This window comes from Peromyscus maniculatus, chromosome 8 (assembly GCF_049852395.1).
Source record: "Peromyscus maniculatus bairdii isolate BWxNUB_F1_BW_parent chromosome 8, HU_Pman_BW_mat_3.1, whole genome shotgun sequence".
Lineage (NCBI taxonomy): Eukaryota > Metazoa > Chordata > Mammalia > Rodentia > Cricetidae > Peromyscus > Peromyscus maniculatus.
Genome location: NC_134859.1, coordinates 107,749,228 through 107,769,050, shown reverse-complemented (window position 1 = coordinate 107,769,050; position 19,823 = coordinate 107,749,228). Strand labels below are relative to the sequence as shown.

General features: G+C 48.0%; 1 protein-coding gene across 5 annotated transcripts in view; it reads right to left on the bottom strand.

Annotated features, from left to right (window-relative positions):
* The window catches only part of Rptor (regulatory associated protein of MTOR complex 1), a 348,484-nt gene that overhangs the window by 113,881 nt on the left and 214,780 nt on the right, over window positions 1–19,823 (bottom strand). For 4 of the 5 annotated variants that reach the window (XM_076543891.1, XM_006987711.4, XM_042283303.2 and 1 more), the window contains 2 exons: window positions 4,585–4,685; window positions 3,969–4,113 (listed from right to left, as the gene is read on the bottom strand). In XM_076543891.1, coding sequence (XP_076400006.1) covers window positions 3,969–4,113; window positions 4,585–4,685 — 246 coding nt within the window. Of the gene's footprint in view, window positions 1–3,968; window positions 4,114–4,584; window positions 4,686–16,570; window positions 16,590–19,823 lie in introns of those variants that run through there. The other variant, XM_076543893.1, reaches the window with a different exon arrangement.

Here is a 19,823-nt window from a genome sequence, read left to right as displayed (position 1 = left end):
ACCACTCTGGGTGTGGCAGGAGCTGTATCATCTGACCAGAAAAATAGGGTCAGCTGCCAATGACAGGGCTATATGCCCATCTGGCTGGAACCTCCGTTTCCCTGCTGGAGAGCTGCATGAAGGCCACGCGAGGCCTCCTAAGAGGATGTTGGGCTCTCTAGTTCACAGTGGGCTTGAGTCTGGAGGACCTGTCCCCAGAATTTGGATATAGTGATATGGGATGCTTTTAGTAAGCAAGTGTGGCAGCACCACTGTGCAACTGTAGGCCATGAGGACTTATTCAGCTCTTTTCTGACCCCCATACTTCTGTGCAGAGATGCTTGGAGAGGCAGCCTCTCACTACAGCACACCCTTCAGCAGAGGCCTGTGAGCCCTGTCTGGTTTTGAGACAGAACACTTCCTTCCACTGCGAATCTCTGTTTCCGCACATTCGGTCCTTGGTCCTTTGAACTCCCTACTCGTAAAGGACATCCCAGTTTCCTATGAATTCTCCACACTTTACTCTTTACAATGAGGTTGCATGGTTGATTAAGTTGCTTCTTCATGGTCCTATCAATGGCCTATGCTCACAGCGTGAGTTTGGATCAGGGAAGAGGACCCACCACGTACAATGTGGCACTGGCCACTACTCTGTGAGAAGGCAGCTTCAGGATTCTCAGCTGGCGGGATCACATACCCACTCTATCACAGAACCCACATCTCTCCTCACCAGCTCTGTCTCGACTTCCACCAACCACGATGAGAACATAATCCGGCTGGGGGTTGGTGGAAGAGGAGGTACTTGACTCCTTTCTCTTTTCCCTTGATGGTTCCCTGAGGTCCCACCACAGAGAAGAGCATCTTCTCCTTGGCTTAGGAGCAGGTGTTGCTGTGGCATGAGCCATGGGATTTGTTCCACTGCATGGAACAAGCTATGTGAAGCCAGCATGCTAACCCTGTGGGGGAAAAATTGAACCATATCTTCTCATCTACAGGGAACTTGCTAAGATGGGTGCTGGAAGGGCCAGGGTATTTTCAGTGAGTTTTTACCCCAGAAGTGCCCAGCATACCAAGGCTGAGGTTCCATAGGATAAAGGCATCCTTGCCCAGCTGTATGCAGACAGTTGTGGTTCCCAGGGCCCCTTCTCAAATGACTCCCACCCCTGCCTCTCATCCTATCTGTAAAGTTCACTCCCCAGGGTGGTGGGTGGCCAGTGTTGAGAAAACTGCTGTGGGGAGCTCGCTCTATCCTGTTCTGTCTGCTCCCTTCCCTTTGGTCCCCCACCCCCCCCACCCCCGTGCCTTGTGTGTGTGTTTATGTGTGTGTCCCTGCGCATGTTCACTCACACTCAGTGTGATTGGTGAAGGTTTGCGGTCAGAACCAGGGATCTTCCCTGAGTACTCTTTCACATTATTCTCTGGAACAAGGTCTCTCAATCAAACCCAGAGGTCTCTAATAGGGACTGGTTGATGCCTCCACCTTTAAAGACTGAAATTTCCGGCGAGTCGCCATACCCACTTGGCATTCTGGCTTCTTGCCTGGCAAGCACCTTCATCACTGAGCCATCTCCCCAGCCCTCCCTTTGGTTTCTTTTTGTTTGTTTTGTTTTTTGAGACAGGGTTTCTCTGTGTAGTCTTAGTTGCCCGGGAACTTGCTCTGTAGACCAGGCTGGCCTCAAACTCACAGAGATCCACCTGCCTCTGCCTCCTGAGTGCTGGGATTAAAAGCATGCACCACAAACTTGGCTTTCGTTTCTCTCCCAAATGCTCACTGTATCTACTCCCCAAAGGGTTATTTACACATTTCATAGACTTCTCAGAGAGTGCTCTCTCCTCTGCTCCAAGGTGCACGGCATAATGGGAAATGAACTAGCTGGGTGCACCCTCTGCACTCTGATGGACAGTACTTCTTCCTAGCAGTGACTTCCACTCTCGACTCCAATTTTATACTATTCATGCTTTAAAAGAATGCAGACTGTGCATTTTAACTTCTGTTGTTTACATATGAGGGCTGGACACTACTCATTTTGGTTTCTCTCTAATAAATAAGAGTATTTAGTTTCTGGTTTAAAGTGGGTAAGAGGTAGTGAGTTTACAAACACCTTGCTTCTCTGGGTTCCTAGTGGTGGGTGAAAGTTGCTATGTGTCTACTAAAAAAACCTGACTTTGCAACAAAGGTCTTCAGGGTTAAACAGCTCTCTCTTACTAATGTGAATGAAGACTTCTTCTTCTTTGTTGTTGTTGTTGTTGTTAGTTCATTTTGGAGTCCACAAGCCTCCAATCGTGTGGAAGAGTGCTGCCAGTTGGATGTGGAATACCCGCAAAGGACCCACAGCACTACTGGGAGGTGGTGCCCAGATGAAGAAGTTTGAGCAATGGGGCATGCCCAGGAAGGGGATACTGGGATCCATGCCCTTGCATTCCCCTGCCCTTTGTGCTTCCCAGCAGGTTATCGTGACCATTTGCTCCAGCATGTGCTCTTGCCAGGAAGTGCTGCCTCCAAACAGACCCAAAGGCAAGGCAGCCAAGAGACCATGGACAGAAAGCTCTGAAACCATAACCCGCAGTAAAACTTTCTTCCCTATAAGCACATTAAGTCAGCTATTCTATTAAATAATGGCAATTAACCAGGTGTGGTGGCGCACATCTTTAATCCTAGCACTCAGGAAACAGAAACAGGCAGTTTCAAGGCTAGCCTGGACTATACAACGAAACCCTGTTCCAACCAAACAAAAGTAAAGTAAATTTTAGGAGCGGGTGAGATGGCTCAGCAGTGAAGAGTATTTGCTACTCTTCCAGAGGTCCTGAGTTTAATTCCCAGTACTCACATGGCAGCTTATAACCATCTATAACTGTAGTCCTGTGGGATCTGATGCCCTCTTCTGGTGTACAGACATACACACAAAACACCCATATACATAAAATACATAAATCTTTTTAGAAACTAATGGAAAGTTGACAATACAGAAATCAAATGTCTTCAGATACGTTCAGATTCAGAATAAATTTTATTTTATGTGTATGAGTGCTTTTGTCTGCATGTGTATAACACGCATCATGTGTGTACGGTTCCAGAAGAGGCCAAAGAAGGATGTTGCCTCTCTTGGAACTGGAGTTACAGGTGGCCGTGAACCACACTGCATGGTGTTGGCTGAACTCTCCCCAGCCCCACACTGTATTGTTTTTACTGTTACGACTACTAGCATTGGCTGTGCCACAATAAGAAAAGTATGAGCAGTGATTATAAAAACTATTGTGTGTGTGTGTGTGTGTGTGTGTGTGTGTGTGTGTCACACATGGCTTTAAATTTTAGAGAAATCTTGTATTCACTTAATAAATTTGGGGCAATTTCTTTTTCAGTACAAGTTCCAAAGAGGCCAGAGGGCTTTTGGCTCACAGATTAAGAAAGAACATAGCATTGTCTATCTACAGACCAAGTTCCAGGACAGCCCAGCCACGGCTACACAGAGAGACCCTGTCTGGAAAAGAAAAAAGAAAGAGAAAGAAAGAAAGAAAGAAAGAGAGGAGGAAGGGGAGGAGGGGGAGGGAAGAGGAGGGGAAGGGAGGGGAGAAAAGAAAAGATGGGGTCCATATTAGTGGGGAAGACAGGACACCAGGAATGTGAGGCAGCTGGTTACATTGTGCCCATGGTCAGGAAAAGGAGAAGGGACAGGAAGTAGGGGCTGAATAGGAAAATAAACTCAAGGCCTGCCTCCAAACACCCATTTATTCTAAGAAGGCTCCACCTCCTAATGGTTTTACAACCTTTCAAAAGAGCTCCACCAGCTGGGGAATATGGGTCCAAGTCTGCTGACTCTGTCCTCTTACAAAGCCTCCTTGCTTCTGAAGACATTCCTTCCTTTCCCAAGGCTGGTGCCACCCTTCACCAGACCAGATCACTTCCAGTTCCAAGAAGCCCAGAGTACTACAGTGGGAAGCACATAACTGGGGACCTAAGCACAACAGAGCTGTCAGACGGACACACTTACCACATGGCATGCATGTATGTCGGTGGGAGTCGTGGGCTGCTTACTGGAGTGCAGTTATACGACCTCATGATTCTTTCTGCCAATAAAAAATTTCTAAACAAACTTGCCACCAGCAGGTCCTGTCGGAAGAGCTTTTGGAAGAGATCTGAAGGCAGATAAAAAAATAACAAGGAATCTTCAGTGATTTGTGCCCAGCACTGGAAGCCAAACATAGAAGTTTTCTTGCATCAAAAATTATTACAGACAAGTTGAGGCTGACATACACATTACTCACTGGTAATACACACACACACACACACACACACACACACACACACACACACACACACACACACACACATTAGTCTACATATGAACAAATACGCAAACCCCAACCAACCTATAAACAAAGTGCACACAGGTCTGGTTTCAACAGATACGGACAGGGCCAACACTTATTCAAGAAGCTGAGCCCTGGGCCTGCTGGGAAGGCATTACTGAGGGGAGAGCAGGCTGACATGGTCCCTGCACTGACACTACCACACCCAACCCTCCTTAGGCTCTTTTGCTCTCCTTTCTATTTTCAGTCCCTCTCTGGAGGGAACCAGTGATCCTGTTTGATGATGGTGTCTCTCACCCCGAGGGAGCACATTCCAGGCGATGGTGTCTGTGATGGCTGTGAAGATCCAGTTCAGCTCACCCAGAGGGGTCCTCCGGTCATTCAGCCGGCCAGGAATCCTAAACAAGATGGCGTTTGCATTAGCGCTGCCATAGTTACTGCACAGGCAAGGGAGTCAGACGTGGGAACAGATCTTGATGGGGCTGTGGCTGGGAGGTGCTTCTGGAGTCCCTGACTTCCCAGAGTTCCCGCATGTTTCCTTCAGGGAGACGAGACACTACATAGGCTCACCCTCAGTAGCTCCTCTCTCTACCCTCCAGGAAGACACACCAGCAGTTTTCTTGTTGCCTTTGTATGTATGGACCAAGCACAGCTGGCAACAGAGAGCTGAACAGTTCCACACATGCGGCACTAGCCCACCAGGCTCAAAGACACACATCTCGTGCTATCAAGGGATGCACACGCTTCACAGTCCTCTTCCACAGCCCTGTCTGGGAGCCGCTGCTACAGAAGTACTGAGGGACCAAGTCCTGTCCCATACAGCCTACTTACCTTGTAGTTATTCAACTAGTCCTGCAGACCTAGATGGGGCCCTGCTACCATGAAGAGTGCCTCTCAGTGGGAAGGACAGATGAGGAGCAAACAATAAGGATATACATGGAGAGGCAGGCAGTGAGATGCTGCAGACACTCAAGGCAGAGCATGGAGAGGGGTAGACGCATGCACTATGTAAAGGGAGGTGAAGGAAAGCTGTACTGAGTGTTAATCCAGGAGTAGAGATCTGCATCCTGACAGGGCAGAAGGTCTGTGACTAAGACAAGAGTGAGTCCACTGGAGACCAGAGTAGTTCAAAGCCCTAAGGTGTGGCCATGTCCTGCATCTTTCTGCTCTGCAGCAAGCTTAACTTTACCCACTAGGTAGCAAGTTTAATTATATCTGACTAGAAACTCTTTCTCCCAGAAGGAAAATGTTCACAGTGATTTGGTTTAGAAGCTAGAGTGTGATTTGCTATTTATAAGGTGGAACAGATTAATAATTCCCATTATAGTCACCCATTTGACGGTACTGTCAGTAAGAACAACTCAATGACTCAGAAACAGAGGGGAGAGGGGCCAAGCTAGCTACATAACACAACTATGCCAAGTGAGCTCTTTCCTGCCACTAATACCATTTGGTTTAGAAACAAAAATACTTCTTGTCTTCAAGGAGGCTTAGTGATAGGACAGAAAAAAGTCAGGAAAACAAAAACAACCAGTGTAATCCTTTCAAGCAGCACTGCTCACATCAGGTGTACTTCCAATGCCTGCGACGCTGTCCCGGAGCCCAGTGCGGGCCATGTGCGGGACCACAAAGTACCCTACTACTGAAGAGAAACCAAGGGCCAGAGGTGAACGCAGCACCGAGTGTGGAGACTGGCTGGCCCTTACCTTGAGTGTGGGATTCTCCTTTTGAGGTCTCTTGCCATGGAGAGCACCATATAGAGGTGTATGTATGGTAGCTGGACCCATGGCCATCAGCTGTCTACACAGGACAGGGAAGTATGAGAAATCATGGGGAAGCAGGTGACCACTCTTCCTCGAGTTTCTCCCCACAGAGCTAGGTGAGTGTGGGGTGCACCCTTCGAAAAGAAGACACTTTTTCATGACTGCAAAAGCAATGCCCAGCAAGGCTCTTTATCCGAGCTCTCGCAATTGTTGACGGAACCACCACCATCTTCTGTAGTCCCAACTGCCCTACCTACTACCAACACCAAGTCCAAGTATGCGGTGCCCCCAAAATTTTTCAATAGCTCACTAAGACCCATTGGAAGCTGTTTCCTCTAGGTGACCATGTACTACACAGAAAGAGGCCACCTCAGCCAAGGTGAATCCACAGGACAGTGTCCATGAATAGACAAAAAGAGCTCTCTGTTCCCTCTCCATTTGACAACACACACAGAACACTGCTGACCAGGCCGTCACTCAAGCCTAGGGATAGAGGTTTTACTAGAGTTCCAGCAGAGAAACGGCTGGTTACTGAGCTCAACCTCCAGTGTGACTGACACCATGGGACTTAGAGACCCTCCGACCTCAGGCTGGTCTTCCTGTTATGGTGAGCCCTGCCCTGGCACTGCCAGTGTGGTTAGCCACTGAACTCAAAAACAGAGTACTTTGAAGAAGCAGGGGGAAAGGTCAGATGTTCTCTTTGGGAAAACCTGAATACTCTGCCCCGACCCCAGATTAGACTGCTCAGCACCAAAGCATTCCCTTTCAGTGAAATCTTAAGCCTTTAGCTTAACATACAGTCCTAAGTATAAGCAGGCAGGGCCAGGAGAGCCTCCCTTTAGATGAGCAAATACCAGAGTAGGTGACCACCAAGCATCCATAGTGTACACAACCCTTCCAACAAGAGGTCTGCTGGGCCACTCCCTGCCCCACTTTAAGCAACAATCATACACTGAAAGAAAACTCCCTGGGTCACACCATTCAGGGAAGGTTCAGAGAAACTATGGCAACCTTTGGGGAAACACACAGCATTCACACTGGAAACATAGACATTCTTATCTTCTACCTCAGTATGTAGCTTCCCAGCCAGCAGTCAATTCCTCCTCCCCCACTGAGACAGGATCTCACTATGTAGCTCTGGCTGTCCTGTAACTCACTCTGTAGACCAGGCTGGCCTCAAACTCACAGACATCCACCTGCATCTGCCTCCTGAGTGCTGGGATTAAAGGCGTGCATCACTATGTTTGGCTCATTAGTCAATTCTTTTTTTTTTTTTTTAAAGATTTATTTATTATGTATACAGTGTTCTGTTCATATGTATGTCTGCACACCAGAAGAGGGCACCAGGTCTCATTATGGATGGTTATGAGCCACCATGTGGTTGCTGGGAATTGAACTCATGACCTCTGGAAGAACAGTCAGTGCTCTTAACCTCTGAGCCATCTCTCCAGCCCCTCATTAGTCAATTCTAATCCAGAAACTTATTAAGGGGACACAGGATGTACTGAGGCAGAGTGTGATTTTATTAAAACTGTGACAGGTTAAAAATGGGCTACATGACTAAAACTAGAAAAGTGACTGAGTGAATTACAGAATAACCATAGAGAAATGGCTACTGGACACTTAATGGTTATTTTTTAGACATCTCAATAGGGCAATATGTGCTTTATAATAATAAACAAAGGAACAAGTCAAACATGGCACAGCCAAGATCACACAAAATACATGCAAGGAGAGCAGCAGGAAGAACCTCCATGTGCTGGAGGGTGGCAGGGTGGTGGTGGTGGTGGTGGTGGTGGTGGTGGTGGTGGTGGTGGTGGTGGTGGTGGTGTTCTTCCTATAATACACATGGAGAATATGAGAATCCACCCCACTTGAACCATAGGGAACATTTGAGACTCCCGTTTCTTTATTTATCCTCAGCCTTGAGTGGCATTAGGAAGGTGAACTCTAAGGCGACAACATCTGGGGGACTGGTGCCTAGTGCAGTGGACAGCATTCTTGGGGGAGGGTTAGGGTCTATAAGAATCAAAGAGACTAACCCCAGCCTGTTGCTAAACCTGGATGGTTACCAGTAAGAGCCTACATGCCTTGAGTCAAGAGAGGCTACCACAGATCAAGCTGTTTTCCTGGTTACCGTTTCTGGGGATGGGAACAGAAGATGGGTTCTCAGCAGAGAGAAGCTGCCAGGAATAGTCTCTACCCTAGCCTCCATCACTGAACAGCCATTGAGAACAGAGCCTGTGTTTGGGTCTGGTTGCTTAGTTCTATCAAAACAAAACAAAAACAACTCTCAAGTGTAGCATCAGCACTAAAATCCCACAGCATCCTGAAAACTCCCCATTTTCTCTGAGATCATCATGAAAATATAGGCAAGGTATCTTCCCAACTCACATTGATTGATTTATCGAGCAGCTGTCTAGGCAGGAAGCACTGATGTGCCTTCTGGCTCATTTGCAGACAGGTCCTTCTGGGATGACAAAGGTGGAGTGAGCCCACATCCTCCTCCTTGTTGTTTAGAGCTGTGGTCTCTGTGCCTGACAGAGAAGCTAGGAAGCCATCTGGACTGTCACAGGCTGCGAAGGACCCAGAGGGAACCAAGTAGCTATAACACCCAGCCGGAGCCCCCACCCCACTTGGGAAGCTTCTCTAGGCCCTAGAAAGTCTATGAACAGGATTAAGGGGCTTCTTAAAAACTTCACTCCTTGGTGCTAACCAAGACAAACTTTATGTGGAGAGAGATCACAGGACTGAAGGTGAGAAGCCAAACGCTAGTCCCAGCTGTGCCGGGGCTGGGCAACTTCTGCATCCTGTGTCTCGGCTCTGAGTCACGAAAACTAACCTTATGTGCGACACGGGACTAAAATAAAACGGGTCACACTTGCACAGCAGACACAGCGGCAGCCAGATCCCTCCTTGGCAGGGGCATGCCGCCTCCTCAGCTCTCCCTCCCGCTGTTGCTGTCGGCACAAGGTTTATTCCTATCTCATCCCATCTTCCTGCAGACACTGCGCTCCCCTGCAGCTTTCTGTTTCTGGTCAGGACTCATCTTCCTTGATTTCAGCACCCAGGCTGTCACTGTTCAGACCTACTGCCATACAGTGACTACTTTTGAGTATCTCCACTGCCATGCACGCGATGACCTCAGAGTGGGGCTAGTTCTGGAATGGCCGTCTGACATTCTCCTCTTGGGTCACTCTCCTCATCCCCATACTCCTCATGGCCCTTATCACCGCCTCTGCAGTCACTCATCAAGACTCTGTCCACCACTCTATTCCAGAGTCACCCTTCTCCATCTAGTTGACAGACCCTGTTTAATCACTGGTCATTCCAACCTTAGTGAGGAAACATTTCTAAGTATGTGTTCAATGTCTGAATGTCCGGATGACTGCCACCTCCTTTGTGCTCATTCCTGTGAGTGTCCTGCCAACCTGTGTCTCACTAGCATCTGCCCTTCCTGCCTGTTTCTTACACGGGGGCTGTGCAAAGTCAGCCTGTACTGTGGGAAGAGCACACTCATAGATCAGGCCTCAGTCATGACAGGTCTTTACAAAGTGAGGAGTAACTTTGAGGGATATGCAGGGTGAACAGCCAGCCTGAACTCTGGTGTCAGACAGACAGACACAGGCTTGAATCTGTCCAGTAACTGCCCTGTGGTCTTGGGCCAGCTATCTGAGCTCACTGAGGTCTGGTTTATTTCAATACCAAGCTTCACAAGTAGCTAGACACAACCACTGACTGGGGACTACAGCCATGTTTGCCACTGTACATGGGTCACCTCCCAGGAAGGTGTTCTTTTCATTCTCACTTACAGACTGGAACTGGAGGTCGTCCTGAGGGTGTTCTTGGCCTTGGGAAGAAGTGGTGAGAAACTGGACATAGCCTAGCCCACCATCTGCCTTACAAGGTCCCGAGGACCAAGAACAAATGGAGCTGGGATGTAGGAGTATCTTATAGCAAGCTGCCCAAGTCTTTCTGGTCTTGGGGGAAAAAAAATCAGCGAAGACCTCATGACCCTAGGGCTCCCTTTGTGCTGCCACAGTGTTCCTCTTCCTTCAAATCTGGAAAAAACACAGGGCAGCCAACAGCAAAGCAAGTTCCCCTTGCTGCTCCTGACCTTGACTAAGCCACTGATCTCTGGTTATAGCCCTTCCCACTGGCCCTTCTGCCCCCGGAACACCAGATCCCAGCACCCCTTTCCTGACCTGCTCTCTGGGATCCTGACTGAACTTGGGAACGCTGCCCTAACCTCACAAACCTCCAAACTCACTTGACATTCGGGGCTATCAGCCTGCTCAGATCAATGAGCACCTACAGTGACTCTCCTGCCTCACACACAGAAGGCTGTTCTTCATGCTTTGCTTATCTTTCTTCACAGTCTGAGCTCAAGAGGAGCGTAGCAACAGCACTGCTTCATTCTCTACAGCAGGGACCCACTCTAGGGCCCACTCACTGCTCCCGCGCTCCCCAGCCTTATCAGACCTGTGCAGTTCACAGTTCCTGTGACAAGCTGCTTCCACCTGCTGGGAAGGCTGTCCTCATCCAAGGCCCTCTAATTCACAGTGTGCTGGCTCAGGGCTCTTCCTGTGTCAGTTGAGAATTCTGCAAAGTCCTCTGTCTTTTCTGTAGGGGCTTTGAGTGTCTCTACTTAAAATCTCAAAGGGCAGCAGCACCTGTGGCTGGAGAAGAGCGGGCTGAGCACTTCCCAGCTTTGGCTGCACACACTTCACAGGAACAGCCAGGCCTCTAAGACTAAATTGGTCTAAAGACTTCTGTCCAATTCACTCAAACAGAAAATTCCCTCATGGCCTCAAAACTGTCAATAACTGACTAAGTTGACTGCTGATCTCGTAAAAAAATGTTGCCAATCTGGTCCCATGCTTCCTCAGACTGGTCCAATGCCAGATCGCATAGTGCTGGAAACAACAGTGTTGGCCTCTGTTTGCTTATGCTGCCCATGCTCCTTCCTGGGTCAGAGTTTCTGACTCCCCTGGGGTCAATTCCTATGTAGTGTAGAAGCAGCTCCATCATCTATTCTGTGGAGCTCAAGATGCCCTGGACATAACAGCTTAGTGCAGCCTCTGTATAGCCCTTCGGATCCATAGCACACATCCACCTCTGAAAAGCTCCAGCACTCCTCGAAGCCCTTGCCTGTGTTCTTTGTATTATTCACCACTGCTTCTCTATGCTAATGTTCTGTGTAACTAGATAATAAATTCCTATGGGCAATGACTTTCTTTCCTCGATATGTATCAATCTCCTTATAGTTTTTGGCAGAGTGCTAAGCACACTGCATAATCTCAGCAGCCCACAAACCTGAGTCATGGAACTCGAAAACAGCAGCAGCTCCCACTCATTCCTAAGATTCTCCATTGCCCAGTGGGTAGACTCCTAACTCTATGGCAGCTGGCAGCTGGCAGCTGTGAATGGGGACAGGGAAGGAGTCAGGTCAAGTGCCATTCTTCAGCTGTGTTCTCAGGGTCCTCAGCTCTTGGAGTGAGGCCTTACTTCTCTGGGCACTCTAGAAACACTTTCTCGAGGAGAAAGGTGGAAGAACAGGAGCCTGCACCGTCCCAAGAGGGAGTGCTCACTGCAGAGACCAGGCCAGGTGAAAAGAGACCCCAGCTTCCTTCCTGCCTCAGGGGACCACCTGTGATACCCGCCTTTAACTGTCAACTTGCCACACACAGTCAGTCTCACCTGAGTTGTAGTGAGGAACTGTCTAGATCAGGTAGGCTTGTGGACAAGTCTGTGGGGAGCTGTCTTATCCTAAAAGTGGGTGGTGCCACTCCCTGAATTTGGGTCCCAGCCTGTATAAAGGAGAAGGTGCACATGTTCTCTCTGCTCTTGACTGGATGTGACCAGCTGCTTCAGGCCCCTGCCTCCTGCCTTCCCTGTGATGAGAAACTGCAACCTGGACTGTGAGGTAAAATAAACCCTTTCTCCCATTAGTTGCTTTTTTCTTTCTTTCTTTTTTTTTTTTCGAGACAGGGTTTCTCTGTGTAGCTTTGCGCCTTTCCTGGAACTCACTCTGTAGCCTAGGCTGGCCTTGAACTCACAGAGATCTGCCTGGCTCCGCCTCCTGAGTGCTGGGATTAAAGGCTCGCGCCACCACTGCCCGGCCCTTTAGTTGCTTTTGTCAAGGTATTTTGTCACAGCAACAGAAATGATCACAGGGCAACCAAACAGTGTAGGTTCGAACTCACTAACCTTCCCTAAAGTACTCCACTCCCCACTAGCCCTTTCACACTCCAACATCACATTGTCACCGCTGGGCACCCTGTACACTCAGGCCTGCCCAGAATGCCCTCCTGTCTTCCTGGTTTTAAGGACAGAGTCTTTTACCAAGGAGCTTGGGTTTGTAACCTCTCCAAACACCTTCTCCTGGCACCTCCTTCCATTCTTTAGGGCCTGTAGAAGTCTCTGCTGTCTTCTCCACTGTTCACAGAATGTCGTGGGTGCCTCTGTATCTTAACAACGATGCTGCTCAGGCTGTCTTCATGCTTGGCACAAATGCATCATGCTCGTGTGCCCATGTGTGCTTGGTGGCCAATGCCAGAATCACTACTGAATGATCACAATGCTCTGTGTGCACAAAATGGTCAGCACAAAACTCCAGCTTCCAGGGAAATAGCACCATTACACCAGAGACAGTCTTGTACTCACAAAGTAAGGACACAAGAAGAAGGTAATAAAATGGTACAAGTCCCACCATCTGAAATCCACTAGAAACGCTGGCACACATTCCTGTGGCTGGCTTGGTACACACACAGCAGCAAACAATCTGTACCACACTGAGGCACTGTGTAAGGCATGTTGCATGCTTGTTACAAATGCCCACAGACCCAGGAAACAGTCCACACCGTGGTACCAACAGCAAGTATCTTGGCAGGGTTATGGGTGTTTTTTAAATTCCTTTTGGCTTATCTATGTTTAATGAGATATCCACTAAAAACACAGTCCCTACATAACAAAGAAAAATCAAGCCCCTCCTTTTTTGATAGAAGAAAGGCAGTTTCTAAAAAGGGAAGGTACTTTAAAATTGCATTCTTTTGCAAATACATAGATGGATTAAGTCAATTAGGGTATGGTATGGTGTATCTTTACTTTTCAAATGACCATAGTGAATGTGACTGTGTGGAGAACCTTGTAGGTTCACTTACTGCAAATGATTCATTACTTGGAAATGCTCCCTGACAAAGACCACAGGAGGTGAACCCAGTAATTTCCTTTGAAAACAATTCTGAAAATGAGGGTCAGTACATAATGGCTGGCTCTTCAGTAAGGTAAAAGCTCCTGCATTGGTCCACAGATGTGTGCATGTGCACAGATGCACACGGAGTCCCATCAAGAGCACTGCACTGAAGCATGGACACAAGGCTGCACACGCATTTTCTCCTAATGATTCAGGGCTATAAGGGCAGAGCCTGAAGCCTGGAGCTAATCTGCTGGACAATGGGTGTTTATGAGACTTGTAAAGATATTATTCATCAGTTAACAATCTCCTAAGCCAAATCAGACCACAAACCACATGCCCTGTCATCCCTTCCCACAACTCTAGCTGCTCACAGATGCCAAATGGTCAGGAATCTGCGATTTACATTGTGACCCATGGACAGTCTCAGGAGCTGTGGTTTCCAATGCTGTACTGGCACTGCCCTCCTACCCCCCACTAAACACACAGCACTGAAAAGCTGTTATCCAGTGCACATAATTCAGCCCACAGCACCCGGGCCAGGAAGCGACAGAAACACAAAGAGGATGACCACAAAGAACGTCCATGTGGACACATCAAGGTACAACCATCTCAACCTAAGATGAGAAACCTTAAAAATGGTGAGAGAAAACTGTTCAAGGGAAGGCCACATATTTAGTATAGGTCAGAGACACCTCCTCCCCACCCCCACCCCCAACCAATCATTCAAAAGACAAGCATGGCAGCAGCAGGCAGGCCTCTAAGGAACTATCAAGCAGGAACTCACTTGAAAGGGTCAGTCTAAGCTGAGGTTAGTGAGATGTGGCCATGCCCCAAGAGTGAAGAGTAAGTGTACAAATCTTCAAAAATCTCGTTTGAACAGAGCAACATGTAAAAGGGCAACACAGGCTGATGGTCAGTCAGTCAGAGGAGCCTGAGATCTGTCTGAACATTCAACAGCAACACAGGGCATTAACAGAACAAAGGGGGAATAATCAAACCCTAGCAACCACAGCTTTCCTTCTGCCTCCTCAGCAGATGCAGGAAACGTGTGCATCAGATTTCAACACCAATCTGTGACGGCGAGGGAACCTGACAGTGGCTAGCCACAAAACACCCACAGCTCACACTGTGTTAACAACACAACACAGACTGTTCTCTCCTTCACTGACCCTTGACAGCAGAGCTTGGACGCCCAGCTTCACTCTTGGCATTTAACACAGCACTAGAGGCATTAGACAGTTCAATAAAATAAGAAAAAGAAACAAGAGATGCAAAAACTGGAAAGGAAGAAGCCAAACTCTATGTACCAGCAGATGACATAATTATAAATACAGATCTTATGGAATCTGCAAAACAACTACCAGAGCTAGTAAGTCAGTTCAGCAAATCTAGAGGAAACAAGGCCGCTGCACAAAACTCATTCATTTCTATATGCAACCACACAATTAAACATTCTGACACTAATAAAAAGAACACAAGACCTGTACAGTTAAAACTACAAAGCACCAAGGAAAAAGCAGTCCTCACATGACAGTGCTATCAGAAGACCAGTTGAGCACTAGAGAAGGACAGTGAAGCACAGTGAGTATGTGCATAACTGGGACACCGGTGACCAGTCAGAAGAGCAGGGCAGGTCAGAGGACAGCATGGCTGAAAGTACAGGCCTTGGTGTCAAGCTCCTGCGCCACTCTGGACCCCCATCTGCTGTCTGCCTGGCCCATCTTGCCCGTGCTCAGCTCCCTCATACTTGACTGCACAGGTCAAACGAGGAAAAGTCAGTAAATCAGAAACGGTTGACACATAGGAGCTGCTGAACTAGATGTGCAAACAGTCATCATACTCAACATGGCTCTCTTCAGAAGAGCCATGGGAAGGACAGAGCAGGCTCAAATACAAGGAGGTGCAATGCCAGATGTCTGCAGCCCAGCCACATGTCGTAGCACCCCAAACTCCTGAAACTCAACACCACAACTAGCAACAAGAGGAAGACACAGTTCTCAATCACACACGAGGGGGCGAGGAGATGGCTCAGGGAGTAATGCAATTGCTTTACAAGCATGAAGTCTGAGTTTGGACGCCCCCACCCCCACCGCACCCATATAAAAATCGGGTACAGCAATGCCCATCTCTAACTCCACTGCTGGGGAGGGGAGGGGGAGGAGAGGGGGGAGGAGTAGGAGGAAGGGGCGGCAGGGCAGCGGCAGGGCAGCAGCGGCAGCAGCAGCAGCAGCAGCAGCAGCAGCAGCAGCAGCAGCAGCAGCAGCAGCAGCAGCAGATCCCAAGGTCTTGCCAGCTAGTTAGCTAACCGGAATGGGGAGCTCCAGTCAATGACTATCTCAAAAATTAAAGTGGAAAGTGACTAATGAAAAAATCCAATGCTGATCTCTGGCTTCACTACCTAAAACCAAAAAACAAGCCTTAAACTACATACAGTTATACTGATGAAGACAGGGTACAGATAAAGGGCAGACACAGATCAACAGAGGGGAGTTGCACATCACAGATCACCCGTCCATGATCTGAAATTTGATGACCAGACAGGAAGAAGAACTTTGAACAGAACTGAACACAATACACAAAAATTAACCTAGGATGGAGCATAAACGTAAACAAAGTTAAAACTGTAACACTTTTAGGAAGAAAGGTCAACAGCCCTGGGAGAGTCAGGCAAAGACTTTTTGTGTGGGACACAGAAATCACAAATTAGAAAAGAAAAGGCTATGAAGTCAGATCTTACCAGAATGAAAAGCTTCCCTTTGAAGGATTGCTTTGAAGACCAAAACACAAGGTACAGACTTTCCAAAATTGTTAACAATACAAGGCTCTGACTATGGACAATGCAGGTCACCAAGAATGGACACGCACCCAGAATGGTAGTACACACACACACTTGCAAGGATGGTCTACCATGATAGAAAACAGCCAGGTGATTTATTTTATAGTATTAAATGCACACCTACCACATCACCAGCCATTCCACACACAGGTATTTATCCAGGTGAAATAAACATACATTTCCACACGTGACCACAGATGATTGACTGAAGCATAACAACCAAAATGATCCATCAGCAGGTGAAACCAACTGACACAGAATAGGATGTAACTTGCAGTAAAGGAACATAGCACCAATGCACCAAGCCTGCATGGATATCAAAGGCTACACCTATCAAAGAACCCATACACACTTCCAAGAGCTCCACTTCCACAAAATTCTGGAAAAGCCAACTCCAGCATATGGGAAGGCAGACCCAAGATGACCTGGGCTTGGGGGTCAGGAGGGTTAGTGGGGTAGGGTGAGGTAAGAACATCGCAGACCCACCCTGCTGGTAGCAGTGGTTCCAGGAGACCGTACATCTGTCAAAGTTCATCAAATCATAGTTAACTCCGGGTATTTTAATGATAGTCTCTTGATAATGTTGATCTAAAATCATGAAAACAAATATAGGGGAAATTTTAACATTTTCAAACATGACAGAATTTTTTCACTAGCAGATGTGCACTAAAGGTAAAGAAAAATGAGCTCAGATGGGAGCTCTGAGGTACAGGAAGGAACAGGGGTCATCAGAAGGTCTGAACGTGGTTAATGTAATCGAACTAACTCTGAAGGGTAACAGCACTGTGTACAGACAAAAGCAGAGACAACAGGGATGTGTGTGTGTGCATCTGGTACAGGTGTCAGCTGAGGAGAGGCTAGCTTTCACAGCCATGTGACTGCAGTGACCGGCAGCTTCCCAGGCAACAGCTATGCCCAGGAGTCAAGGCTTAGTTAAACAGGAGTTGCCACCAGAAAGGTAGGTCAAGCGTTCCAGGGGAGGCACAGGCTCTGCCTCGCTGTGGCCTTACTGTGCTGTCTGGCAGCTGTACTCAACGAGAAAATGCTGCCTCCCAGCACACTTGGTTTCCTTAGGACCCAAACTCTTGAGCTGGCAGAAATGAAGTCAGTGCCACAGCGAGAGCTGATAGGCACCGTGCTGAGGCACGAGGCCTTTGTTTTGATGACAAAGGCCAGTATTTTGGTCCCACGGTGAAGGAAATGGAAGCAGTGCATGGGTAGGAGGCACCCATGGCAGCCTCCGTACATCCTTTCTCCAAGACTCATCTCTGACGTCAGTGCAGTACTGAGTCTCCTTCTGTGCTTGCCCATCAGAACAAACCATGGAACTCCTTGCAGGAGTGGTGTGTCAGCACAGAGGTGACTGGCACCTTTCCCCTGCCCTCTGCCTTTACAGAAATTTGAATAAAAGGTGCCAGGGCAGGAGTGACCACCTGGAGATGAGGTGATGGACACAGGCAACTGGGAGGGCGAGGCCTCGGGGTGGCAGGCAGTGATCCAGTTTTCTGTCTGTTAGTGTCCCAACACTCCCTCTAGCGACTGGCTTCCTGTCCACTATGCAGGCCCTGGGCATTTGTTCCCCCTGACCCACCCTAAACCAGCACCAGTGAGCTGTAACTCAGAGGATCATGACCTGAGCATGCTGATCAATTGCTGATTTCTCAGAGGATTGGTGATCCATGCATGCTGATCAATTGCTGATTTTTCACCATAAACAGATGTTACAACTGCATTGGAAAAAAAAATCATACTTTTAAAACCAAGCCTGTATCTTTTAATGATACTTTTGAAAACTAGTCCATGTTATGAGTTTATCTGGGCAGCCCACATACATTCCTGAGTGAGGACACTGAGGGAAGAACAGGATGCGGCTCAGATGCCCACTGAGGTAAACTGCTGGACACACCCACTCTGCATTTCCATTTTCCTGGCTCTTAAAAGGTGGATGACAATACTCACCCTCAAAGGGCCCTTTAGAAATGTGACAGAAACCTTATCTTGAAAAAACAAACAAACAAACAAACAAACAAACCCACCCCCCCCCCCAAAAAAAAAGGAAGGTGATACATACAAAGCCCTCACCACAGGACTGGATACATAGCAGGTATTCAGCAAACGCAATTTTAGAATGTGATAAAAGCCATGAAGTTTCAAATGCAGAATCAAGCCCCCGGGCAGGGGACACCTGGAGGCTAAGTGGCCTGCAGCTTCTGAAGCCGCGGGGACACCACTGGCTGCTGTGCTGCTCCAGACGCGGCCGTTAGCTCTTTAGAGCACGTGTTTACACAATCGATGTTAATCATGAATAATTTTTTGTACACTTTGTGCCTCTAGTGATCAGAATACTAACTAACAGCCTCCTGGAACAGGTTCAGCATCTGTAGGATCCCTGGAGCTTTCTGAGAACCCTAATATTTCTAGCACTGTTTAAGCGTTTCATTACTTTGTTTCAGGGCTGAAAAATGTCCCTTAATTTGCAAGCATGGATCTTACTGCCACTCTCTCAAAGGATTTAGATATAAATATGCACTGCGGCAGCAACAGGCTTATTCATCAGGCAATAGGTGAGCACAGATAATTGGAATCAGTGGAGGGGGCTCGAGGAAGTTCGCTCTTCCTTCCAGACACAGCAGCTTAGTGGAAAACAGATACCTTCCCCAGCTTTAAGACGCTAAAGTTAACGGAACACCCACCACACATGCCTTGTGGCATCTGCAGGTAATTGCTAAGGCTACAGTGGAGCCACAACGGTGTCCTGAGAAACCATATCTGGAACACCTCTGGAAACTGACCCTGGTCCCCACCATCTCCAGCCAGCATGCAGCTCCATGGTATAACTCCTGCTTGGTATATATGAGGTCCTCGCTTCCATCCCCAACACCAAATGAGAAAGAACAAACCGGCTTCCTAAGAGCACAAGAGGCCTGTGGAGACTTCAGCGGCCCTCACCTGCAGTGGGTGCTACAATTCTCACGGGGCCACAGTTCAAGGTTCAGTGAAATGCTGCCCTGACAGCCAAGGCTCTGGCCCCGGAGGCCTGGGCACAACATGGTGGTTGGTGTAAGAAAGAAGTATGAGTGGCAGGCAGGACACACGGGCAAAGCATATGTGTGCAACTGCTACTTTGTTGCTTACAGCAGGCGCCAGGGAGAGGTGCACCAGGGGAGATGTCCATTTCCCTCTGGGATCTTTTATCACGAAGAAAACAAATGCAGCCAGAGGCCTGTTGTCTCAGCCCATCTGTGCAGAGTAACTTGCCATATCTGCCAGTGGGCCAGAACCAAAGTCACACTCACAGTGTGACACAGGTGTTAACAGAAAGGACTTCCCATGTGTGAGCCGAATGAAGTATAAGACTGTATACAAATGAATGTTTAGAATCCTTAAAAGGCCAGGAAAAAAAAAATCAATTGCAGATCTAACTAAAGCCCCGCTAATGTTGTGCTTATGTGCTGCTAGGCATTCGCTATCATCCATTTATCCCTGTAAGCTCTTCATAGCTCCAGATCCTCGAACCATGTCTTTCTAGGGTGCATTCGGGCTTCCTTAGGAGCACTGATGCTCAGGGCTTTCCTCTCCGGTCTCTCACTAATCCACAGAGCTCAGGATTTTGTTCAGAATAATGAGCAGCTACTGAGTAAATGGACTGAAACCAAGGAACTGAACAGACAGCCCATCGCTGTTTGCTCTGATAACTGTAACTGAAATAATTTATCCCAGCAATTAATTTGGATCCAAG